At 38.7% G+C, this 26,925-nt stretch overlaps 1 protein-coding gene across 1 annotated transcript in view; it reads right to left on the bottom strand.

Annotated features, from left to right (window-relative positions):
* The window catches only part of LOC124619205, a 106,302-nt gene that overhangs the window by 8,152 nt on the left and 71,225 nt on the right, over nt 1-26,925 (bottom strand). The window contains exons 8-9 of the mRNA XM_047145424.1: nt 13,842-14,012; nt 213-352 (exon numbers count right to left, since the gene is read on the bottom strand). Of these exons, the coding sequence (XP_047001380.1) occupies nt 213-352; nt 13,842-14,012 (311 nt within the window). The remainder of the gene's footprint in view (nt 1-212; nt 353-13,841; nt 14,013-26,925) is intronic.

Genomic DNA, 26,925 nt, shown 5'->3' with positions numbered 1-26,925 from the left:
CATCCCTGCAGATCCTGTATCATTTTGATCTCTGCCTTCTCATTTATGCATTTCTGCTTTCTGTATTCAATTTTTTATTACTATTAAGGTGTGTGGTATGACTCATACAATAATAATTAGACAACAGTAAAGTATTTCTCATTTATGCTCTGGTGCAAGATGACATATGCCATGCAGAAGCAACACTGAAAATCGTTCTCTTTTAATATTACCTCCTCCTGCAATTTCTTCAACTTCTTGTTGGCAGGAAATGTGCCCAGTTTGTGCTCTCCCAAATGTGCCAAGTAATTATCTTCTTTCACTGTATGGAAATTACATTCATTGCAGCTAAACATCAAGCCATTATCTAGACCTGTGGATGATGAGGATACAACAAAGTTATTTGTTTAAGTAAAGCATTTTCATGCAACATTATATGTTAAGGGATTTTTTTAAAAATTAAGTACATACTAATACTAGTACATGTGGGCTAGCAATTAATTAGTGAATTAATTCAAGAGGAAAAAATACTTCAATATGCTGCATTATATACACAGCTTTAAAAAATAAATAAATAAATAAATAAAAACAGACTCATCAGGCAGGAAACCAGCAAAATACATTATGCAAGTTTCGTTAAGAATTGGATTGTATACTACATTAAATTAAACAACAAGGTCAATGCCTTAGAATATGGAGGTTATACATGGATACAGGAAAGGGCCAATTATCATTTAACAAAGGCACTTTTGCAGCCAGCAAAAGACATTGCAGGTATTAAGAGAGAAAAAGAAAAGAAAATATCAAATGAAACAAGAAAGCTGAAACCAAAAAGATGAGAGCTTCAAACTCCTTTACTGAGGCAGCTATTATACTGCTACTGGGCACAAATTTAAAAAAAATAAAATGTCACTAGTTAGGATTTTCTGTGACTTATCAAAAGTATTTGATTGTATCAATCGTAATATTTTATAGCAGTTTAGGAAATGGGGAGACTTCAGAAAAGTCACCCAGAACCCTGCATTGGTGGAGACTTGACGGACTTCTCAGCCCGTCTGTTAAGTCTTCCTGGATCCGGGGCCCTAGTCGATTTTTCCAAACTCTACCCATTTCCTAAACCTTGCCAGTCATTTTCTTTTATCCCTCTTCCTTACCCTTCAACCCTTTTGCCAGACGAAGGAGCCTCTGGGTCCAGAAGCCTGCAAATTTCCTTAACCTCTACATGCAATTTCTGCTGCTGCCACTTGGTGAGTAGATTTTTTATCTATATATTTATATAATATTTTAAAAAAACTGATTATTTTTGTTGCTATAATATTGTATTAGCTCTCTCTTTTACACACACAGTTTAGAACATGACTGATTTAGTTCCTATTTAAGAAGCAGGGTGCAGGACATTGCTGTAAAATGTTCAAGAATGCATTTGGGTGTGCACACTGGTAAAACCATAAATTGGGAAAATCATATAGTTAAACTGGCAAAGCATTTAGGTTCAACTACTACTGCCACAGGAATGATTGCCAACATTGGGGACCTAGAAGTCAGCAAGTTAACACGTTTTGCATACTTTCATTCACTGATGTTCTACAGGATGTTATTTGTCAGTAAGTCCTCACTTAAGTGGGGAGGGGGAGTGGGAGATCTTTGAACAAAAGAAAGTAATTAGAATTATGTAAAGTTTTCACAAATGTACATCTTGTGGGCATCTTTAAGCAATTGGGAATATTGTCCGCTGTCTCACAGTATATTTATTCAGTGATGGAATTTGTTCTCAACCATTCACTGTAGTTTGAGAATAATAGATGTATTCACAAATACAACTCTAAAAGGAAAATTCATTTACATCATTTATGTTGTTATGAATATGAGCTATGAAATATGGACTTACTAATTAGCTTTTGGGTATTGCTTGTATGTTCTCAAATCAAAAACTTACTTTTTTATGGAGAACAATACAAACAGTTGAGAACTGTCTTAAGTTACTCAGTGATTCCACTTGAAATGTGGGGCTTTTGTGTTGTGACTGTGCTTATTGGGAAAACAGTTTTCAATTCATGTCTCGCATCACACAAATATAACAAGAGGAGAGGAAACTTCAAGAACCAAGTAACAGCTGCTCCTGCTGATGTACCGCAGCCAAAATGATGGAGGACACCCCTTCTATCACTGCCAGCTCCAGGTGTCAGTGGTAGTTCATAGTCACTATTGACCAATGTCGGTGAAGCAGTTGGGAACGCAATGAGTACATAACGTAAAATACATTGGGTGTAGAAGATAGTTCTGGTAATGATGCGAACCTTAATTGCAGACATTTCAGTGATGGGAAATAGAGCTGATATGCCATGGTATATACAGAGAGTAAGAATTCTAACACTGGCAACCTTCATCCCATGGTTATTGGGAAATGAATACATTTTGCTATCCCTTGTATTAAAGTGATATATATTTCACTAGCAGAAAAGAATGGATTGAATGTATAATTAAACGATTTAGTCACTGCCAGTTCTATTCTTCAATCCAAGGGAATTTCTGAAAAAAAAAAAAATATAAAGCTTATATCCCAAAGCACTTAATATATAAACAAGATGCATCAAAAGTGTGCAGGTACATATATCTGAAGATGGATTGTTAGCTGAACTGATATCCCAAGGTAAAAATAATACATTTTAGGAGGCTAACAAAATTAATAGGTCAAGATAAGAGGCAGGCTGAAAAGTAATTGTGGACTTGCATACTAATGTTTGATAGCCAGAAACTTTACAACATGTTTTTATTTATGATTCCTGATGTGAAATGTCACCCCATATTCCAACAGTGAAAATCTGCTATAATTGCTTACATTATGGTAACATAATTTGTATGTATTCACTGTGATGAGGAACTAATTTGTTAACCATCACAGAGTATTATAATACAGTTATAATAGTACAAGGGGCCCCCAGGCAACTAATGTGAGAAATATTTATTATTTACATTTTGCAAAGAGGCTGCCTTTTCACCTGTTGCCTTGCAGCTGATGCAATAACTGACCAGATCACTTGACTTGGGTACTGCAGCCAAAAAAACGTCCCTCTCTTCTGTTCAGAGCCACCACCTACAGCAGGAACTAAATGGCTTAGACTTCTTCACCTTCGCATCTCCGTTCTCCTCTGAGATGGGTCTGGGACTATTGGAGCTACCTTCACTCATCCCCATAGCAATCCTCTCCATGTAATCCCAATGAGCAAATAAACTGATACGGTTTCTTTTTATTATACTACTTAACTAGCACACACTGCATTCCAATCCCGACTATAACCTCAAGTGTATGTACAAACTGGTGACAGAATAAGGATGTCAAATTCACCATTTCTGGCTTTGAGGTGTCGCATACAAATTAGTACGACACAGGCGGATGCATGAAACAATCGTGCAGGGCTGTCCAGCTGCACTGTGATGTAATGGATGAGTGTTTAGCCCAGTCAGTCCGGGCTGCCTACTGCAGTCTACTCATTGCCACAAACAATACCGCAGCTGTGTGAGTGCATTTGACCTGACCCATCTCCTCTGCCATCTTCCCATCAGGCCGCATCACTCTGGGTGCTACCGTCACGTCACCGCTCGATGCTGCCACGCTGCCATTCATCAATCGACAGATTGAGTCGTGAGCTCTGCCATTAGGGAGACACTGCCAGGGATGTCCCCGAGAGCTGCTGCTGAAGTCTTTTGTTTGTTTGATGTCTGTAATCTAAAGGTATGTCCACAACACTGTAACAGGGATAGTTAGAGATGGCTCCAGAACTGCTAGCTTGGATGGAACAACTCTGGGTGGAGAATGAGGACCTGCAAAGGCACCTTAATTAGGCATTAGGAAATGTTTGTTGATTCCCAGCACCATAAGTAAACGAGCAGAAAATGTCTGTACTTTCATAATAAATTTAACAGATATAGGGAAACTGTTCACATATGGTGTTGGTAGATGTTTACAACATGAAGTTACAAGGAGAGGCTTGCGCTTATGTAAATTCTGTGGAAGGCTGTGGAAGGGCAGAAAAATACCAAGGCATTTGATGTCTTTGCAAAAGGACTAGCGGATAGATATGGAGATAAGCCTAGCATTAGCTGCTATAGAAACAACTCCCCACCACGCATCAAAATTCCAGAGAAGATTCAGAGAGCTTTGCTGACAGAATAAGAACTGTATCATGTAATACATATGTAGTAGGCAAAAGCAACAAAAGGAATAAGGTATTACTCAGCAAAGCAGAAGCTCACTGTGTAGATGTATTTATTTGTGGGGCTGAACCATGGGTAGGTGCTGAGGTAAAGTGTGCTTTGCCAAGCACACGAAGGGAGGTCGCATGACCCACAATTTTATGTGAGGATACCGGGCAATTTGTATAGTCTTCCATCAGGGTAAACACCACTAGATGTGCACTCATTGCAAACGCCCAGTCCCGCAATACTCCAGAGTGTTTGTCACTATCATATGCCTATTCTAGAGAGATTGGACACGAGAGAGCAAATTTACCATCTCTACAGCGCTGCTTGGCTAATCAAACAGGGTACCGAGATGCTTGAAACAATCCAAATAGGAGAAATATGAAAGGGAGCAGTTCTGCTGCTACCCCTTGCTCTCCTCCTGCAAAGCAAATCTGGTAAGAGAGGTAGGACTTGCTGAAGTGGCAAATGTAACTTTGCAAGGTGAAATCAATGTTAGACAATCAACCTTTATCACTGATATAGGAACACAAATAAGTGTACTGTTATTATATCTCATGGCCAAGAAGTAAAAAGCCACATTGTAGACTGAGTGGATTGGGGAAAATGGTAATTTACCCAATAGGTTCACAAAATGTGGAACTAGAATAGAAGGACACACAACTACTATTTTGATGCCTAGGTAAGCACATTTAACTTCCAAGCACAGAAAGCCCAAATTGGGGGAAATGCCTACCACTCTGGGTAATGTTTCCCCTTATTTGGACACGAGGGAGTCCAGAATGAATAGTCACATTCCAACAACCCACTAAAGCACGTAACACAGTGTTGAAGTTAAACTACCTGTATGCCGACAAAATATTGGCGGTTCAGGGAAAATCATTTGGACACAGGTAAAGAAGGATTTTTTAAGAGGAGATATTTTTTAGTGGCTCCATTAACAAATAATTATTTTTGATGATGAACAGACACATGTGAATCACAGTTTATCTCAAATGAGTGATTCACAAATTTTGCAAGTGAGCATAGAAATTTTTGGAAGCATAGACATTAAAATTCTTGGGGTGACACACACCAAAGTGCTCGAAATTTGAAAACTTATGCTACAAGGGAGTACACCAAAAGTCACTATTGTTCAATGACCGCTGAATAAGTGCAACCCAGAACTGCTCCAAGTAGACACTGGCAACACAATTCATTGTCTTTGTTTACACTTGAATGACACAATTCATTGTCTTTCGTAGCCTGTGCTTCCTCTTGGAACATAGTGCAGACAGCTTACTGTCACATATGCAACTAATTAAACTGGTCCCCACCCAGTTACTATCTCATTACGAAATCCTCCATGACATAATAAATCAAGATATAGATTATGTTCAAAAGCAACTTTGTAACATAATGGAAACTTTAATGGTATTTTGTGTATTACAAGCTGTGTTTTCAACACCAACTTCTTTCATGCACTAGTGGATATATTAGTGTTGGCAATACAGACTGACCTGCAAAATAAGCTGAGTTCGATTTTAATTCCTGCTGAATCCTTGCTTCATACCCTTATGAATACGTCAACACAACTATGACTCTCCCCACCCCTCTGTCTTCAAATGATATACCCCTCACTTCTAGTTTTATACCACTTTATTATAACCATATTATTGTAAAGCTGATTCAAGATTACCTCAAACTTATTCTGGACTTGAGGATACCTCCCTCTTGTCTGAATTGTAAACTGAAAGGATATATGTTTTACACATTCCCATTCCCTGGAAATTTACTCACAAGTACTTAGTTAGGCAAACAAATGACTAATGTCAGCTGAGATCGACAGATGTCTACAGCTTTGTCTGATGGAGTTGCCAGTACAGCTCAAAACTACATTTGTTCCAATTTAACTTCATACAACAACACTTCTTTGTGAAACTTCTGTTATGAGCAGAAACCAAACAATCACCGTGTTCCCAACTGATAGTCAAAGTAAGGCAACCTTAGCTACACCACTTAAGAAACAGCTATTTATGTGCCATCCAATACGCCATTCTGGTTTCACTTGTGTATTACAATCAGAATTTCACTCCAAACACATTTTCTAACACATTACGAGTAATGCTGAGTAACAGGAATTCTGTTGAACCATCCATCTACAAAATCCTTGGCCCTGGATTTTGGTTCTCCACACAATTGACAGAAACTGTGAATGCTAATATTACACCATTCTTGTTATTTATTCTGGAATTTAAGTTCTCTCTCAGCACACATCTTGTCTTATCAGTTCTCCTGGATACTAACAACACCGTATTGCTCAAATCTTTGGACCAGTAGCAGCAAAAAATCACACTAGATCAAGCTGCTGCCCATGTTAAGGCATTCCACTAGCACAATATTTTACTTAACATGACTGTTCCCGTGATAACTTCCACCCTGCTTGCTATTCTGATACTGAGCATGACTACATACTACGGTTTCATGCGCAAGCTACATAGTAGAATGCGTACAGACACTCCACGTGATTACATGCCTTGGCCTAGTTCCAATGAATTGTACCAGAGTGAACTGTAAAACGTTTCTATTTATGGGACATCCACAACTGTCGTTATTTATTATTGTCAATGATAAAGTCCACTAGAGTTGTAAAAATAATTTGTTTCTAAAAAGGAAAGCAAAACTTGGTTTCAGCATCTATGTCCCATCTTCATATGCAAAATTATAAATCAATAATAACACCTATTCACATCATTAACATAAGAAAAACTGAAGAGAACCAACAGAAATTCTTCACAAAAAGCACTGTATGTACATTAAAATGTGAGTCCATAAAGGATGCACAACTGAGGTTAAAATAGCTTAAAACAGAGCATTCCTGGTATATGGCATAGAACAAGATACCCTCTTCGGCGCTATATCTGCCAGAAAGCTTCTCAAAGAGGAGGACCTACATTAAATGACAAAGGTCCCCAATTAATAGAGCGGAAACCAACATTGAATCAAATAGAAAGTATTAATGGGATGACTTCCCAAATCTCAATTATGTAACTTCTAATGTCCCATGGTTAAGGGCATGCCACACATGGACTTGCATGAAGACAGGTAGGTGTTATATACACAGTGCACCTGTAGGCATGTGTGAAAACACAGTGGAACCCCCTGAGTAAAACTTATAACTCACCACTGCTGCATATACACTCATCATACCCATATCAAGCACAACCTGAAGTTAAAATGCTGGGAGCGGCCATGTGCCCATAATCGGGCAAGTGGATGGCTCACCCCATCTGATAGTCAAAATTTGTATTAATGAAACTGCTAGAAACAAGTCCGAGAAACCACAAACCAGCATCCACTGAAGTGGAAGCTAACTTCTCTCATGTAACAGCGATCAAGAATAACAGATTACCACGTCTGCACTTGAATACCCTGCAAACCAACCAATAGGATCCATCAAAAGTAAACTGATATAATTTCTCCAATGCCACTCTTTGTACCAATACAAAGCCATGGTGCAACTAATGCAAATGGATAAAAACCTATTAAACATTTATAGGCTATCAGCAATTACAGTAGAAGCAGCTAAGTTAGAGCAATATCGATCACATTAAGAGCAATATTATTCACAGTAAGAATAATCATTACAATAAAAAGCACAATGAAAGATTTTTAAGGAACATTGCTCACAGCAGCACTGACCATATCAGTAAAATTAAAAATAAAACCAAAATAATAAAAATCACTGAAAACAATAAAAGCAATAACTAACATAGTAACCTTCAACAAGAAAGTACATAAACGTGCTGTGGTCCACAGGCCCCAAATACAGGGTGCAATCGTGAAAGGAAGACATACAGATGCCTTATAATTGGAACACACAGAACAATTTTACCAGGCTGTAATACACTGAAAGTATTGGATTTAGTTATTAAGTATGCCTCCATGCTTTAACTCTGCTTGTTCCTTAAGTGCCTTCTCAGGGTTATTAATTTTACATTTCATAAAACCAATTTTTTCTAAGATGTTAACTGTTTGCCATTTAGCCAATTTTTGCAGATGCACCTGAAGATAGGACACATGTCCTGAAACCAGGTTGTACTTTCCTTTTTAGAAATAAACAATTTTTACAACTCTGGTGCATTTTATCATTGATGGTTAATTGTAAAATTTAGTGATGACTTTTATTTTTCTACTGTCATGAAAGGAAATTTTGTAATTTCACATGGAATTGTTTACTTCTATAAAAACTGTTATTCTGTATTTGTCTAATGAACTACTTACTTTTGTGACTATTTCAAGAAATATTCTTTTATTACTTGTGCTTATTTGTTCATTCAATGTTTTTCAAGAGTTATTTTTACAATCTTTCTGTCACCTCTCAGGTGTTTAATTTAATTGGATTGTTTCTTGTATATAAGACACATTAATGCAAATGAAAAGTGTCATGTTCTGTAGTTGAGTCATTTTACGCTCTTGTTAGTTAAGTCTATTTAATTACATATGCCACTCCATTTGATGCTCAAAAAGATTCAATCAGACAAGTCGACTTAGTGCCTTCCGCAGATCCTGATTACAATTAGAATGAACTACTGTGTTAAAAAACTCTGTTCTGTGATATTGGTATGCTTTATTGTCACATTGGTAACCAACTGGTGAAACCCTGATAGTTGCCCAGTCAACGTAAGGAAAATGGACATTGTGTGTTCACGTAATCTTAAAAAGACCAACTGCAGTCTGTGGAGGAGGCTTTTCAATGTCACACAACCCCTATTCTATTGCAAATCACATTGAGTCCATTACCACTAGAAATTGATTATTCACCTCCTTTATTAATCCTAAATATCAACCTGAAACCATGTATTAAATATTTTTAAGTTATAATCCTTGTCATATGAGTTTTTCAGTTGCTGTTACTCCTTAAAACTGACTATGAAACCACCTTTGTCTACCTTTGTAACCTCGCTGTCATCACAGTCACCTGCTGCCAACTGTGGTCACCACATAATGGCATAATAATTGTACTCATATTTCATTGAATACTTACATGAACTTAAAATATTGTTACCCCTTGATTTATGGTCCCATTAAGATTGTCTAATTCACCTGTGGTGCATCCATTCAGGGAGGGATAAGTACAACATGCTTCCACGCCCCTGAAGCAAGAAATTCTTATTATTTAAATTTTACAACGCGGCTGCCTTTTTCATCCCTCACCTTTCAGCTGATGTGACAACAGTCGAACAGCTCACGACAGAACAGGCTGAATGATCATTAGTAAAGCTGCCTTGTCGATCAAAACATGTTGCAAGATTACTTAACTTGTGATACTAATGGCTCTTGGGTCTGCGGCCAAAAAAAGCCTCTTTCTGCTGTGTTCAGAGCCGCCGCATAGAGCAGATGCTAAATGGCTTCGACTTAATATTTGCACTTGAATTTCCCTTCTTCCTCCAATGTGGGTGTGGGGCTACTGGTGCTGCCCTCTCTCGTCCCCCTGGCAAACCTCGCCACGCAATCCCCGTGAGCTGATACAGTTTCTTATTCTGAACGTGAGTACCGTATTTCATTTACAAGCCAACATCACTTTCCAATCCTGACCACACACATAAGTGGGTGTACATAATTAATAATTGCTCATCAATGTTGATCCCACAACTGCTTTGGCAGATTTTAATAGTGAAGCAAAGAAGTACGGCTGTTAGAATCAGACCACAATAATAATAATCACAGGAGTTAGTAATGTGGCTACTTTATTCAGTAAACATTATAGAAACAGTGGTTGGAGCATAAAAAGTTGAATGGGTGAAATGCATGTTAGAGAGAGTAACAGGTATAGATACAAGACTTTCTGGCCAAGAACGCTATAAGGAACGACTCATTGCAATTAATGATGCTGAACACAGCACTATACCAAGGCAGAAAATAGCAGTCACAGATGTGGAATATTCTGGTGGAACACCAAGTGCTCAGCAACATTAGCAAGACAAAGATTAGAATTAAATTTTTAAAGAAAACAATAATAGAGAGAAAATTGAACAAGAATTCCTACATATCTTTCAATGTTTGTGTCATTCAAAATATGAATTAGAAATATAGGTAATTAAGACTGATAATAATGACATCAGGAAGAAATACCAGATTTACGTTATGCCAGTTGAGAGTGTGTCAAAAGGAAAGTCACCTGGACATTATATAGTTTCTAAAGTTTAAAGTTGGAGGCAAAGTTACACAGAGGGAACTTCCAATATTACAGTATTATGAAAAAAATAGATTGAACTATTTGGGAAGTAGCTACGTGTCCTTTTCATAGCACTGTTGTTATTCCAACCTCAATTTACTGTTGTTTGAACTTCCAAAGTTAGTTACAGAATATTTATAAAAGAAGAGAATTCCTCAAAAACTGGTAGAATGCTGTCATTATCTGCGTTAAAAAAAAAGGGGGACAGACAAGACACAAAACCATTGACCTATTAGCTTCCTATATGTAATGTATATCAGACATTCACTGTTAAGCTGGGTACTGACAATTTTTTAATAAACTCATGAGAATAACTATTATTATTATTTGTAGGGGATATGTTGAATGGTCAAAAGAACTGTTCCAATACATAACTTTATTCACCCAATTCCTCAACTTGAAAACATAATTTCTGTGTTGTCTATGTAATGTACACTGTACTAAAACAGCTGCAATAAGGCTGTCATACATGAATAAGACAGATGTTTAAATTGTAGCTTATAACATCTGAAAGCAGTTTCTTCATCAGAAGAGGAAACTAGATATCTAAACAGAGAAAAGTGAAGAGAAAATGGACTACAACAAAAGGGGAAAAATCACTTCAAGCATTGCATATTTAAATATGTCTGCTTGTGTCTGTATGTGTGGATGGATATGTGCGTGTGTGCGAGTGTATACCTGTCCTTTTTTCCCCCTAAGGTAAGTCTTTCCGCTCCCGGGATTGGAATGACTCCTTACCCTCTCCTTTAAAACCCACTTCCTTTCGTCTTCCCCTCTCCTTCCCTCTTTCCTGATGAGGCAACAGTTTGTTGCGAAAGCTTGAATTTTGTGTGTATGTTTGTGTTTGTTTGTGTGTCTGTCGACCTGCCAGCACTTTCATTTGGTAAGTCACATCATCTTTGTTTTTAGATATATATTTCCTACGTGGAATGTTTCCCTCTATTATAACCATATCATTAATTTGAACCCAACAATTACGTTTGTTATTGTCGCTGTTGCATCTCGAAATCTTTCCTGTCGTCTTATTTTCTCTTTATTTTCTCTTTCTGCGTTTACCAGTAGTCTCACTTTCTATTCACCTTCCCTTTTTACCGTAATACAAATTTATCCCGCCTATATATACTCTATAATACGTAACCCACTTCCAAACCATAACCAAAAAAAAAATTTTTATTTTGCGCTTTCAACAATACCGCTAACCGTTTCTAGTTCAATAACAGCTGCCTTCACGTATTAAATAACCATTTCGGCTAGTTCTAATAACTTTTACTTTATTTCCACTTCCGTTTTTCGTACATCACTGATCATTTTTAGCCGCTCTCCACAGGTTTTAACGTCATTATTTACAATTGTTAGCCCCATTTTCGTAATCTTTCACCACAACACCACGCCTTTTAATACATTTACACGTTTTTTCGAAATTTTCCCGAATTTCTCCGTCCTTTAACGTGTTTTAGCGGCAACACAACCACCTAACCTTCATGCACATCGCAATGGTCTTTAAATATGTCTGCTTGTGTCTGTATGTGTGGATGGATATGTGCGTGTGTGCGAGTGTATACCTGTCCTTTTTTCCCCCTAAGGTAAGTCTTTCCGCTCCCGGGATTGGAATGACTCCTTACCCTCTCCTTTAAAACCCACTTCCTTTCGTCTTCCCCTCTCCTTCCCTCTTTCCTGATGAGGCAACAGTTTGTTGCGAAAGCTTGAATTTTGTGTGTATGTTTGTGTTTGTTTGTGTGTCTGTCGACCTGCCAGCACTTTCATTTGGTAAGTCACATCATCTTTGTTTTTAGATATATATTTCCTACGTGGAATGTTTCCCTCTATTATAACCATACTATTATTTTATTTTATTTTTTCCTTTGTAAAGGTACTAATTGGAGATTAGTGTCCGCATCTGACATGCACATTATTAATATTCACTTCTGCTTTCTGTATTTTGAGTATGTGTCATATTTTGAATTAAGATTTTTTATGTATTTCCTGATTTGACAGTATGTTTTAATTCGATTTCTGCTTTTCAGCAAATTTTCTTGCAACACTGGCTTGTTTTCTATGGGTTGATAACTGTGCACTATACCAACATAATAAGAAGATACATACGTTACATGTCATCTTTTTCATTTCTATGTCTCCTTTTCTTTTGAAGTAGTTGTTATACAGGTAACATAGATTATAACCACCTTTTGCAAATGTAATAAATATCTCACTTAGACAAAAGACGTTTCGCTTTATTTTAAAGCATCTTCAGTGGTCACTGTAACAATTTGGTTTTTCTTAAAAAGTAATATGTCAAGATCATAAACAGTTTTTATGTTTTACATTGCTGTTATTAAATAGTATTATTTTATTATCATTACTCACAATATTTTGCTTCCTCCTCCATCCTAATGTGCTTCCACATATAGGTGTTCAGTTTTTTAGAGCATTGCACTTCACTGACTCTGGATTGGGTTATGTTTTCATGTTGTGTACATGTACTTACACCTAGTGTTGTTTGTTTTGGTGTTGTGAGATGCAATCATCACTTGTTTTGTTTTCTGTGACTTTGGAATATTGTGCTATTCCTCTCACATTTTTCGACTTCGTGCGTGTTTCCATGTGTGCAACTTTACTATGGTGCTGTGGTGTGGGTATGTTGGATATTTCATGTGATACTGATATTACGGTCATATCTGTTTCTATTGTACCTTGGGATATAAAGAATATAACAGAACATTGAAGCGTGGCACCAGCCATTCAACATTTGCAGAACATCTGTGACAAGAAAACCATCCGTCAACCACAATAGAAACAGATACGAAAGTAATCAGACTCAGCAGCATAAAGCATCTCCTAACACTAAAAAACTTCCAAATCAAAATACAGATGCAGAAAAGAAATACACAATAAATAACCAAACAAACTTCAGGAACCATATTTTATTCAAACAAATAAAACATATAATAGATAAATAACAATTCCTCTAGCCACCACAAAAAGTGTCACACAGAGCAGCTAACATACTCCCACAGCCACAGGAAAAAAAAAAAAAACGAACATATCTCGCAACATCAAAACAAATAACATGAGGTGTAAGTGCCTGTACACAACATGAAAACGTAAACCTATCCAATGTTAGTGCAGAGCAAGGTTCTAAAATATTGAACACCTAAGTATGGAAGAACATTAGGAAGAAATAAGAAGCAAAATATCATGAGTAATAATTGTAATTTAATACTACTTAATAACAGTAATTTAAAACTTTTTATGGCCTTGACAAACAGCTTTGTAAGAAAAACTACACTGTTACAGAGACCACTAAAGATGCTTTACAATAAAGCAAAATGTATATGGTCTACTTAGGATATTTATTACAGCTGAAAAAGACATTTATAGCCCATATTACTTAAATATGAAGACAATTTGCAGAACAGAAAAAAATCATTGACATAATAACAAATACCTGGATGTTTGGTTTTTATATGTGCCTTGTATGTACTGGACTGAATGCAAGCGTAAGTACAGTGAGGGCACTTGTAAGGCTTGGCTCCACTGTGGCGCATTTTGTGACGCCGGAGGGAATTGTGGTCGGAGGTCTGGTAGTCGCATTCATTGCATTTGAATGGCTTTTCACCTGAAAATATATCAGAGCTTAGAACAATAGTTAAGAAAATCTTGTAGAGAAAATTAAATGTTAAAATAGGTTAATGTATTTTTGCAACATTGTCTTAATACATGAAACATTAACAGTTAAAATATAACACAAAAATGAATAATCACACTTGTTACTCTGTTTTCTTAGGTACAGTGCCATAGAGGGTATTTAGTGAAGTCTCACATGATTGATTAATTAAAGTTTTTATGAAGTACTACAACTTTTGGATTACATTTTTATATATCAAATGTTACACAATTTGATAGCCACACCCACATCTAAAAAGTTGGAAATTTTACTTATCATCCTGTTTTAACACATCAAGACTTTGCTTCTAGAACACTTTGGTTGCTCCTTGTTTCAACAGGATATTTACAGTCTGTCAGGATCTACATTTTTAATATTATTTTATTTTACTTTTATTTTACAATTAGATTTGAGATGGTTTTTTAAATAAACTAAAATTGGTAAACACAAAAACATATGTATTTTTGATTCTGACAAACTATAAAAATTCTGTTGAAAATCTTGTGTAGAATGCATCACCCGTAAGTTACGCAATCTGATGTCTTAGGAAAAATAACATGCTTATAATGGTCTTCTGTTCAGAGGGTTACTTCCACCCATAATATTACAGGTCTAGAGGCTCTGGTATGGTTACAGCACTCCTCTTGCTGGATTCATCCTGATCGGTATGTTGAGAAGGGAAGTTAAGACAAGCAAGATGTCCACTGGCAGAACAGCAGACAATTAGGAAAATAAATCTTTTTAATTTTTTATTTCCAGAAACCTGATAAGGATTTGATGGAACACTACCTTACAACATTTCCAGTTCCTGTAATTTTATGTGTTGTTGTTGTTGTGGTCTTCAGTCCTGAGACTGGTTGGATGCAGCTCTCCATGCTACTCTATCCTGTGCAAGCTTCTTCATTTCCCAGTACCTACTGCAGCCTACATTCTTCTGAATCTGCTTAGTGTATTCATCTCTTGGTCTCCCTCTACGATTTTTACCCTCCACGCTGCCCTCCAATACTAAATTGGTGATCTCTCAGAACATGTCCTACCAACCGATCCCTTCTTCTAGTCAAGTTGTGCCACAAGATCCTCCTCTCCCCAATTCTATTCAATACCTCCTCATTAGTTATGTAATCTACCCATCTAATCTTCAGCATTCTTCTGTAGCACCACATTTCGAAAGCTTCTATTCTCGTCTTGTCTAAACTATTTATCGCCCACGTTTCACTTCCATACATGGCTACACTCCATACAAATACTTTCAGAAACGACTTCCTGACATTTAAATCTATACTCGATGTTAACAAATTTTTCTTCTTCAGAAACGCTTTCCTTGCCATTGCCAGTCTACATTTTATATCCTCTCTACTTCGACCATCATCAGTTATTTTGCTCCCCAAATAGCAAAACTCCTTTACTACTTTAAGTCTCTAATTTCCTAATCTAATTCCCTCAGCATCACCCGAGTTAATTCGATTACATTCCATTATCCTCGTTTTGCTTTTGTTGATGTTCATCTTATACCCTCCTTTCAAGACACTGCCCATTCCGTTCAACTGCTCTTCCAAGTCCTTTGCTGTCTCTGACAGAATTACAATGTCATCAGCGAACCTCAAAGTTTTTATTTCTTCTCCATGGACTTTAATACCTAGTCTGGACATTTCTTTTGTTTCCTTTATTGCTTGCTCAATATACAGATTGAATAACATTGGGGAGAGGCTACAACCCCGTCTCACTCCCTTCCCAACCACTGCTTCCCTTTCATGCCCCTTGACTCTTATAACTACCATCTGGTTTCTGTACAAATTGTAAATAGCCTTTCACTCCCTGTATTTTACCCCTGCCACCTTTAGAATTTGAAAGAGAGTATTCCAGTCAACATTGTCAAAAGCTTTCTCTAAGTCTACAAATGCTAGAAACATAGGTTTGTCTTTCCTTAATCCAGCTTCTAAGATAAGTCGGAGGGTCAGTATTGCCTCACGTGTTCCAACATTTCTAAGGAATCCAAACTGATCTTCCCCGAGGTTGGCTTCTACTAGTTTTTCCATTCGTCTGTAAAGAACTCGTGTTAGTATTTTGCAACTGTGACTTATTAAACTGATAGTTCGGTAATTTTCACAACTGTCAACACCTGCTTTCTTTGGGATTGGAATTATTATATTCTTCTTGAAGTCTGAGGGTATTTGGCCTGTCTCATACATCTTGCTCACCAGATGGTAGAGTTTTGTCAGGACTGGCTCTCCCAAGGCTGTCAGTAGTTCTAATGGAATGTTGTCTACTCCTGGGGCCTTGTTTCGACTCAGGTCTTTCATTGCTTTGTCAAACTCTTCACGCAGTATCATATCTCCTATTTCATCTTCATCTACATCCTCTTCCATTTCCATAATATTGTCCTCAAGTACATCACCCTTGTATAGACTCTCTATATACCCCTTCCAACTTTCTGCTTTCCCTTCTTTGCTTAGACCTGGGTTTCCATCTGAGCTCTTGATATTCATACAAGTGGTTCTCTTTTCTTCAAAGGTCTCTCTAATTTTCCTGTAGGCAGTATCTATCTTGCCCCTAGTGAGATAAGCCTCTACATCCTTACATTTGTCCTCTTTCTCCAAAGGTCTCTTTAATTTTCCTGTAGGCAGTATCTATCTTGCCCCTAGTGAGATAAGCCTCTACATCCTTACATTTGTCCTCTAGCCATCCCTGCTTAGCCATTTTGCACTTCCTGTCGATCTCATTTTTGAGACGTTTGTATTCCGTTTTGCCTGCTTCATTTACTGCATTTTTATATTTTCTCTTTTCATCAATTAAATTCAATATTTCTTCTGTTACCCAAGGATTTCTATTAGCCCTCGTCTTTTTACCTACTTGATCCTCTGCTGCCTTCACTACTTCATCCCTAAAAGCTACCCATTCTTCTTCTACTGTACTTCTTTCCCCCATTCCTGTCAATTGTTCCCTTATGCTCACCCTGAAACTCTGTACAACATCTGGTTTAGTCATTTTATCCATGTCCCATCTTCTTAAATTCCTATCTTTTTGCAGTTTCTTCAGTTTTAATCTACAGTTCATAACCAATAGATTGTGGTCAGAGTCCACATTTGCCCCTGGAACTGTCTTACAATTTAAAACCTGGTTCCTAAATCTCTGTCTTACCATTATATAATCTATCCGAAACCTTCTAGGATCTCCAGGCTTCTTCCATGTATACAGCATTCTTTTATGATTCTTGAACCACGTGTTAGCTATGATTAAGTTATGCTCTGTGCAAAAGTCTACCAGGCGGCTTCCTCTTTCATTTCTTAGCCCCAATCCATATTCACCTACTATGTTTCCTTCTCTCCCTTTTCCTACTCTCAATTTCCAGTCACCCAGGACTATTAAATTTTCGTCTCCCTTCACTACCTGAATAATTTCTTTTATCTCACCATACATTTCATCAATTTATTCGTCATCTGCAGAGCTAGTTGGCATATAAAATTGTACTACTGTAGTAGGTGTTGGCTTCGTGTCTATCTTGGCCACAATGATGCATTCACCATGCTGTTTGTAGTAGCTTACCGGTACTTCTATTTTTTTATTCATTATTAAACCTACTCCTGCATTACCCCTATCTGATTTTGTATTTATAACCCTGTATTCACCTGACCAAAAGTCTTGTTCCTCCTGCCACCGAAGTTCACTAAATCCCACTATATCCAACTTTAACCTATCCATTTCCCTTTTTAAATTTTCTAACCTACCTGCCCAATTAAGGGATCTGACATTTCACGCTCCGATCCGTAGAACGCCAGTTTTCTTTCTCCTGATAACGACATCCTCTTGAGTAGTCCCCGCCTGGAGATACGAATGGGGGACTATTTTACCTCCGGAATATTTTACCCAAGAGGACGCCATCATCATTTAATCATACAGTAAAGCTGCATGCCCTCGGGAAAAATTACAGCTGTAGTTTCCCCTTGCTTTCAACCGTTCGCAGTACCAGCACAGCAAGGCCGTTTTGGTTGGTGTTACAAGGCCAGGTCAGTCAATCATCCAGACTGTTGCCCCTGCAACTACTGATAAGGCTGCTGCTCCTCTTCAGGAACCACACGTTTGTCTGGCCTCTCAACTGATACCCCTCCGTTGTGGTTGCACCTACGGTATGGCTATCTGTATCATTGGGGCACGCAAGCCTCCCCACCAATGGCAAGGTCCATGGTTCATTTGTGCAAGTTAACAGGGGGATAAAAATATTTTTTGTGCTACAAATATGATAATCCAACAAGGGCAAAATAACTTAGGTACAGATTCATGTGGACAGTTGATTAAATCACTGTACTAAAAATATTTTTTATGTTCTCCTCTTACAACAAACTGTCAGAATGTTTGTTTACAGACATTCATGGGTGACCCTGCGAACAACAATTAAACAATTTAAAATCAGAGATGGTAAAATAGTCTACATTAAAATTGAGGGAAAGTCCAAATACGCAATAGCTCTTTATCATGTTTTCACAATGTGACGACCAGTTTCATAACCTGCAGGTATATCTTCAGGTCATATCTGCATCTAGAATAAAACTACTTAGTCAACATAACCTACCGAACAAAGTAGACAGAAACGTGATCTACTCAAAAAATAATACTTCATGTGCCACGAATTCCAAGGTACAAGTGCTTGTAAAAATATGTCAATCCTCAGAAAACCTTGGATGAAATGACAGATGGGCATCCGATCTGAACCATACATGATCACTAATACATCTCTGAAACACAGTCAAAAGACGAGCCCAAACAGCACATGCAAATCAAGGTATATGATAAAACCTGTGAGCACAAAACATTGCTGAATGAACATAATGCAAATTAAAACACAGCTTGTGGTGTCACTAGAGTATGAAAGAGTTGAAACCTACCATCATCAACATCCATGGGAGAAACTAGAATTAAAAGACACACAATCGTTGTGAGTCATCAATACACTGAAGTATATTGCCATGCATCAAACAGAACTACATGTTACAGCACTAGTCATACACTGAATACTGTGAAGCTAAGCACATGCTACCCTGTTGCAAGTTGAAGATCATGACATCTAGAGGTAAAAATAAAATTAAAAGGACATATATATTGGACCTTGGAGGTCGCAGTAACAATGTTAAATATCCATCCAGTAGTGGCATCAATAGTGATGAGCAGGGCACCATGTGGTAAAGGGAAAGAAACTGTGGGGAGTCGGTTGAGGAAATGGTTGGTATCTTTTATATAGGAGGATAGGTTCTGGGTAATAGGTTGAAGGTGTTGGTCTACGAGAGCAGAGGTTCTCTCAGTGGGGGCACAGTAGCCGGCCACAATGGGGCGTCCTGGGTGGTTGGGTTTATGGACTTGAGGAAGCATGTAGAAGGTGGGAGTGCAGGGAGTGGTAGGGGTAAGTAGAGAGATGGACTATGGGGAGAGTTTCTGGGATGGGCCTAAGGATTTGAGTAGTGACTAGAGATGCTGCTGGATTGCTGGAATGGGATCACTGTGGCATGGTTTGTAGGTGGAAGTAACTGACAGCTGACGGAGTCCTTCTGCCACGTAATCCTTGCAGTTCAAAACTACAGTGGTGGAGCCATTGTCAGCAGGTAGGATTATAAGATTGGGATCAGTTTTTAGATGGTAGGCTGCAGTTCTTTCTGTGGATGTAAGGTTAGTAAGCATGTTGAGGGATTTGGGGAATGATGGTGAGGCAAGGTTCGAAGATAAGAAATTCTGGAAAATTAGCAGGGGGTGGTTTGGAGGCAGTGGGGGTGGATCATGGTTGGATGGAGGAGTGAACTGAGTTAGGCAAGGTTCAATATTGGTCTTTGGTTGAGTCTGATTGGTCGGGTTGGTGGCGAAACAGTGGTTCCACTGTATGGCCTGGGAGAAGGAGAGAAGGTCATTAACTAGTCCTGCATGGTTGAATTTGGGAGTGGGGCAAAAGGTGAGACCTTTGGAAAGGACTGATATTTCTGTGGAACTAAGGCTTCTGGAGGAAAGGTTCATGACTGTGTTGCTACTACTCTAGTCCGGTCACTAACATCACCTATCCCATCAAGGGCAAAGCTACCTGTGAAACCAGTCATGTGATTTACAAGCTAAGCTGCAACCACTGTGCTGCATTCTATGTAGGCATGACAACCAACAAGCTGTCTGTCCGCATGAACGGCCACCAACAAACTGTGGCCGAAAAACAAGTGGACCACCCTGTAACTGAACATGCTGCCACACTTGAAACCCCTCATCTCAGTTGACTGCTTCACAGCCTTTTCCATATGGATCCTTCCCACCAACACCAGCTTTTCTGAATTGCGCAGGTGGGAACTTTCCCTGCAATACATCCTACGTTCCCGTAACCCTTCTGGCCTCAACCTTCGTTAGTCACTGTCCTCACCCATCCAGCCCCCTCCCTGTTCCCATTCCAGCACTACACAGCCATCATTTCACTGCCACACCCAGTCTTTTAATTTATTTTTATTTTTATTTCTCTCCTTTCCACTACTTACCCCCTTCCCCCTCCGCACCTTTTCTCCTGCCCTCCGTCTATACTGCAACACTTCACTGTCCACCACTCCCACCATACTGTCCCTCCTCCTCCCCGCCCCAGCCTCCTCCTTACCCCCACCCAGTCGCCACTCCCATCATGCACTTGAGCTGCTGCTCGTAGTGTAGTTTCAGCTCTCTGAGACTGCAGACGTGTGTGCTAGTTGTGCTTGTGCTTGTGCTTGTGTGTGTGTGTGTGTGTGTGTGTGTGTGTGTGTGTGTGTGTGTGTGTCTACTGCTGACAAAAGCCTTAATGGCTGAAAGCTATGATTGTGCGAATCTTTTTATTGTGCTTATAGTGACTTAAAAAGACTGATATTGAATTATGTGACCATGGAATAGAAAAGCAACTGAAATCACTCAACAAAGGAAAGGCCACTGTACATGATGGGATACCAGTTCAATTCTAAATAGAGTCTGCGAAAGAACTTGTCTCTCTTCTAGCAGGTGTATGATGTAGGTCTCTGAAGGAGGGAAGCATTCCTAATGATTGAGAAAAGCACAGGTCATTCCAAGCACAGATCATTCCCAGTTTCAAGAACGGTTGTGGGACACACACACACACACACACACACACACACACACACACACACACACACACATGCTTGCGCACACAGAACTATAGTTATGTATCTCCAAAGTCGGTCTGTTGCAGAATTTTGGAACATGTTTTATGTTTGCGTATTATAATGTTTCTGGAGACCAAAAATCTCCTCTGTAGGAATCAACATGGGCTCAGAAAACACGGAAACTCACATCACTCTATTCATGCATGAGACTTAAAAAGCAGTAGGTACAGGCACAACGGAAAGACTGTCGGAGACTGTGGTCATGTATGTGTGAGTTGCATTTGCATGAGTGTGCATGTGTGTATGATGTCTATCTTTGACAAAGGCCTTGTTGGCCAAAAGATAACTTTCTGACAGTCTTTTTGATGTGCCTTTCTGCGACTCAGCATCTCTGCTTTATGGTGAGTAGCAACTATCCTTTTCATTATATTGCATGTTGTATAGTGCTCTTCAACTTCATCCACTGATGCACAACACTTACAGCCATATTAAGTGATGCTGTAACAGCCTTATGATCACCGATTCCCTGTGCTACCCTAACTGAATTGAAAAATTGACAGGTGTAAGGTGTTACCTTCATGAGCCAGTTCATGGATTAAATGCTCCAGGTAATCTTTTTGATAAGGCAGTCATCATTTTATTCATTTTGCCATTTGTGTGTTCATCTAAATAGTTGTACAAACTTTTTGTAATTTTCTGCATTTCTGATGTATCGGGAACAGGAACTACAACACCAAGTTCATGAAATCTAGCAATATGACCTTCTGTGCTATGAACCATCGTCAAAATATCCTCATCTGTCATAATTGGTGCTGTGCACACATGATCATCGACTACAACAATGAGTGATATTATAGCAAAGGCCATTTACAAACTTTCTCGAACATTTCATTACACACTGTCTCACTTTCAATATCCACCAATGCACTACGGAATTTGGGACTATGGAGTCAGCAGCACTGAAATAAGCCAGTTTAAGCATCACTTAAGATACGGTTAGCATCATATTGCTCAAGTACTGCAGGCAACATAGACTGCAACGTATCAGTAGTCATAGAGCCAGTTGCACAAATTCTAAATAACTGCTAAGTAAGACATGTTTTCTGAACAGCGTGAGAAATGTGTGCATCTTCATGTTTAGCCAATCTCCTAACTTTTCGGTTCTGTTCCCAAACACTGCAGTATTTTCATTTCCATTTTTAACTATTGCCACAGTGTAGAGGTAGCAGTGTCAAAGTCCTTCTAGATTTCTGTTTTCGACCTTCGTCTTTCATCAGCTGCCTAAAGGTCAATTTACAATGCCAGTCACAGAATAGAATGTCAAAACATTCTACAAATCATTTCAAATGCAGCATTCACACAAACCTACAACAGAATGGAACAAAACCTTATTGTATAGGATTTTTTTGGAAGAAAATTTCGATGTTCATGATGGTAGGCATCATCTGCTAATGATGGAAGCTAACCTACTCTCGCCGTGCTCACTCTTACTACAGTAATGGATTTTTTGTGCTTGTGTGTCTTCTTAATCTTAATTTTATTGTTTGCTTTGTTTCTGTGACACATTGCAAATGTCCCATGAGGACTTAGTTAGTTTACCTACGAGTGTTTGTTGACAAAATGAGGCAAAGTATCAGAAAGCAAACAAGATAAAGCTTTACAACATCTGGACAAAGGAAACGCCTACAGTGTCCATAAATAACATAAAAAGGGAAACAATTTTCATAAGGAATATTTTTTTAATGCTGAGAGAGTCTGCTGTATTTATGGAGAAAACTACTGTTTTTAAGTTATTTGGTACTGGGAAAGAAAGCAAAACAAAATGGATACAGTAAAAAGACACCATATATTGCCAACTAAATACGGTGTTGTGTTTATGTGTATACATTTTGTCAAAGAAATAAACAGTGATGATCTGAAATACATGAATGCCTCTTTTCCTATTCTTTCACTTTCTAGCAGTGTGGAAAATTCACTAGACAACATCTGAAAAGAACATCTGCTATGAACTTTGCTTTAGTCATTAATACACTCTACTATCATTGCTAGTTGCTTAGGTAATGTAAATGATGACTCATTTACTCCATGATCTCTGAGGTTTTGTTTAATCTTTCTCTTAGTAAGACAGATGGTATTTGAAACATAACTTACATCATTCAGTACAGAGTTATGTGATGTGATGTGATGTGAAGTGATGTGATGTTATGTTGATGCTCCGTCTAGTGAAAACAAACTGGCTTTCTGCAGTGACGTTCTCTTCTGTTGATGTACAGTCTAGATCCACTATCTGATATAAAGCATTGGCCTACTTAGAACATTTTTGCTCATAAAAATGTATCTGCCTAGCTAATCATAAATGACTCCATCAGAATTCTACTCCCAAAAGTGGGAATGCACTTCGACCAAGTATGGCCAAACCCATTCATAATTTGTAATGCTGTCCAAGCAGAGGCACAAAAATTGCAGGTACTTGATGTTATCATATCAATATCAGCTGGCAACACCAGTATTTCCTATTAACAAGCCTGCCGAGTGAGTTCACATATGTGGTGATTTTTAAGACAATGGCAACTGCACAATCTAATATTGGTCTTCAACCAAAATGAAGAACAGGAGGAGGAGGAGGAGGAGGAGGAGGAGGAGGAGCTTACTGTTTATCATCCTGTCAACAACGAGGCCATTAGAGACAAAGCACAAGCTCGGATTAAAGAAGGATGGAGAGGGAAAGTGGCAATACCCTTTCAAAGGAACCATCCTGGTATTTGCCTTAAGTGATTTAGGGAAATCACAGAAAACCTAAATCAAGATGGCGGGATGCGGGTTTGAACCATCATCCTCCTGAATGTGAGTCCAGTGTGCTAACCAGTGCGCTACTCTACTTTGTACCGAGAACAGAGGAGATGCTGGTGAAAATTTGGCAGAGACTAGTATTTCTCCAAAGTGGATCTCAAAGATGTCTATTTACAGCCTCCTTTTGATGAAGAGTCAAAAAAGCTCCTTATTCTTCATACGTCATTCGGAATGTACCAGTACCACCAATTTCCATTTTGAGTAAATAGCGTGTGCGCTATGTTACAAAGATATCTGAAGCAGTTGATTGAGGGCATCCCTAATTGCACAATTTAGATGATATTGTGGTAATGGGGCTAATGGGGGAACAACTTATGGCTAGCTTCCAAAGAGATCCTCCACAGAACCAAATGTTAAAATGTTGGCTTGACAATTGTGGATTTTTTGCGGCCAAGCATACAATACCTAAGACACAGCCTCCAATGGGAGCTACTCTACCTCAGCAACTGCAATTATAATGTTCATTAGTGGCCCATCTCATATACAGACACCCACCCCAGCTACTGATAAGTCCACACTAACGCAATGAGGCACTGTGGTTTGTGCTCGGTGACAACCTATGCCAGGGGCAAATTTCAATAATGGCAAATGAAGTAGCAGCAGCCGGAGTGCACGACCCACTCCTCCATAGTGAAATGCCGCCAATAGAGTAGGAGTGGCTAGAGCACCTACTAAAGGACACTGATTGGCAGTGCAGAACCTTTAATGATCCAATGCTATGCACGGTTTTATACTAATGACAATAGAAGAAGAAGAATGTTGAGTTCTCATTCCATCCACTCTCCATCTCCACACCATCCAGTTGCTTCACAAGTTACACAGGGGAATGTCGAGTACGATGATATATGTGAGTCACTGATGAGGCTGTCAGTTCTAAAACAACTGCGCCCAAACCTAGTCAGTCCAAAAGTAGCATTTCTCACTAAGCCCTAAACCTTAGCAACCAAGGGAGAGAATTCATATACATTTTGAAGGCTCTTTTCATGGTGCAGTGTGGTCGCTCGTGGTTGATGCACTCCTCAATTTTCTGTACGTGCCACACGCATCAGTTCCACAGTGCCAGCTACGATCTGGGCACTGGCCTCAATTATTGCAATAGAGGCATATACTATATGACTGTGTCTGACAGTAGTCTCAAATTTATAACCCTCACATTTAAACAGTTCTGACAGCACAACACCACAGAGCATCAGACCACTGTTCTCTTTTATTCAGAGTCTGATTAAGAGATCAAACAGATGCTCAGCACATTTGCATGCATATACAGAAGGCAATGCAGGAGGTGGCATCTGAGGAACCCCTAGCAGGTTTCTCACCATCTGTACAGGTTGTAACAATAAGGTACAGCCAAACTTTCAGGAAATATACCAACACCCAGAAGAATAAATTGTGTTACATAGAAATGGGTCCACAAATGCTTTATTTCCATGTTAGGACTCATTTTCTACTTCTCTTCATAATCACATTAACAAGAGAAAACACACAGAAATGGAACATACCAGCATTACATGAAACCTTTTCTTATATTAAACATTCAAAATATCCTCTTGGTCAAATTTGGTTGGTACGCACAGTAAGTTGTAATCCTTATGTTCACTGACAGTGTTTTTTGTTCCAATTTAATGAAGGTAATGATGACACATGGCTCACTTTACTGCTTGTGTTGACATGTGACTAACTTCACTGCTTACGTTCAAATCTGATTAACTTAATTGCTCTACAAGCATCAAGCACGTAGCATCAGTACAGTACAATGGAAGTTGCAGATGCCCATTAGTTGTAAGGATTGCTGTGGTACTCAATTTTTGAATTGGCAGAGATTTCCAGAACAATGGTGCCCCAACACGAAGATGTTTGAAACAACTGATCATTGTCTTAGGGATCATAGGATGTTTAAGCCTATTACTCACAACTGTTTGAGGGGGGGGGGGGGGGGGGGGGGAGAGACTACAAGGATGAGGACACTTCAGCTGGAGGAGGAACTTCTTGGTGCAGTTGATGACAACCAACCCTAGCATCAGCATATGACAGTTAGCTACTGCAAGTAATGTTGACGACATAAGTGTTTTTAGAGTGCTATATGAGTACCTGCTATAGCCATACTATACACAGAGTGTGAAAGTACTATCAGCAGCTGACTTTCCTGCACTTCTGTGAACTGTTCATTCAACAATGTGTCAACCCTCACTTTAGTGCAAATGTGCTGTTCACGAATGAGGCTTTGTTTCACTGTGATCAGATAGTAAATTTTCACAATGAGCACATATGGGCTGCTGAGAATCCTCATGAAATTGTGCAATCACATCATCAACATTTGAGAAGGCATTGTTAGTGTCTATTAGAGACTCATATTCTTCCTCCAGTCTCAATGGGGACAGTTACCATGCTTTCTCAGAGAATAATCTATCTGTTTTGCTACAATACGTGCCTTTATGAACGCGACGAAATGTACTTCCAGCATGATGGAGCTGCTCCTCATTTTGGTGTTAATGTTCGCAAGCTGATTCCATGACAGATGGATAGGTAGAGATGAACCAATTCCTTTGTCTCCATGCTATCCGGACCTTAACTGAGAAAACTTTTTATTTATGTGGGCATTCGGAACTAATTCCGTGACAGACGGATAGGTAGAGGTGAACCAGTTCCTTGGTTTCTATGCTATCTGGACCTCAACTGACTAGATTTTTTGTTTGTGGGGTCATTTGGAAGCTCTAGCATATGGAAACCCAGTTCAAGATGTACAGATTTTCATGCCCGTATTGTGGATGGCAGTGAAACAATATGCAATTCTCCTGGGATACCTTAGTGCATCAGGGATTCAGTCTGATGGCAGGTTGATGCATGTACCCTTGCTAATGGAGGGTATTTTGCCCATTTCATTTAGGAAACCATTTCACATTCTGCTGATATGTTCT

Source organism: Schistocerca americana, chromosome 6, assembly GCF_021461395.2.
Source record: "Schistocerca americana isolate TAMUIC-IGC-003095 chromosome 6, iqSchAmer2.1, whole genome shotgun sequence".
Classification (NCBI taxonomy): domain Eukaryota; kingdom Metazoa; phylum Arthropoda; class Insecta; order Orthoptera; family Acrididae; genus Schistocerca; species Schistocerca americana.
Note: the sequence above shows the minus strand (reverse complement) of the source record. Positions and strands in the feature narration are given on the sequence as shown.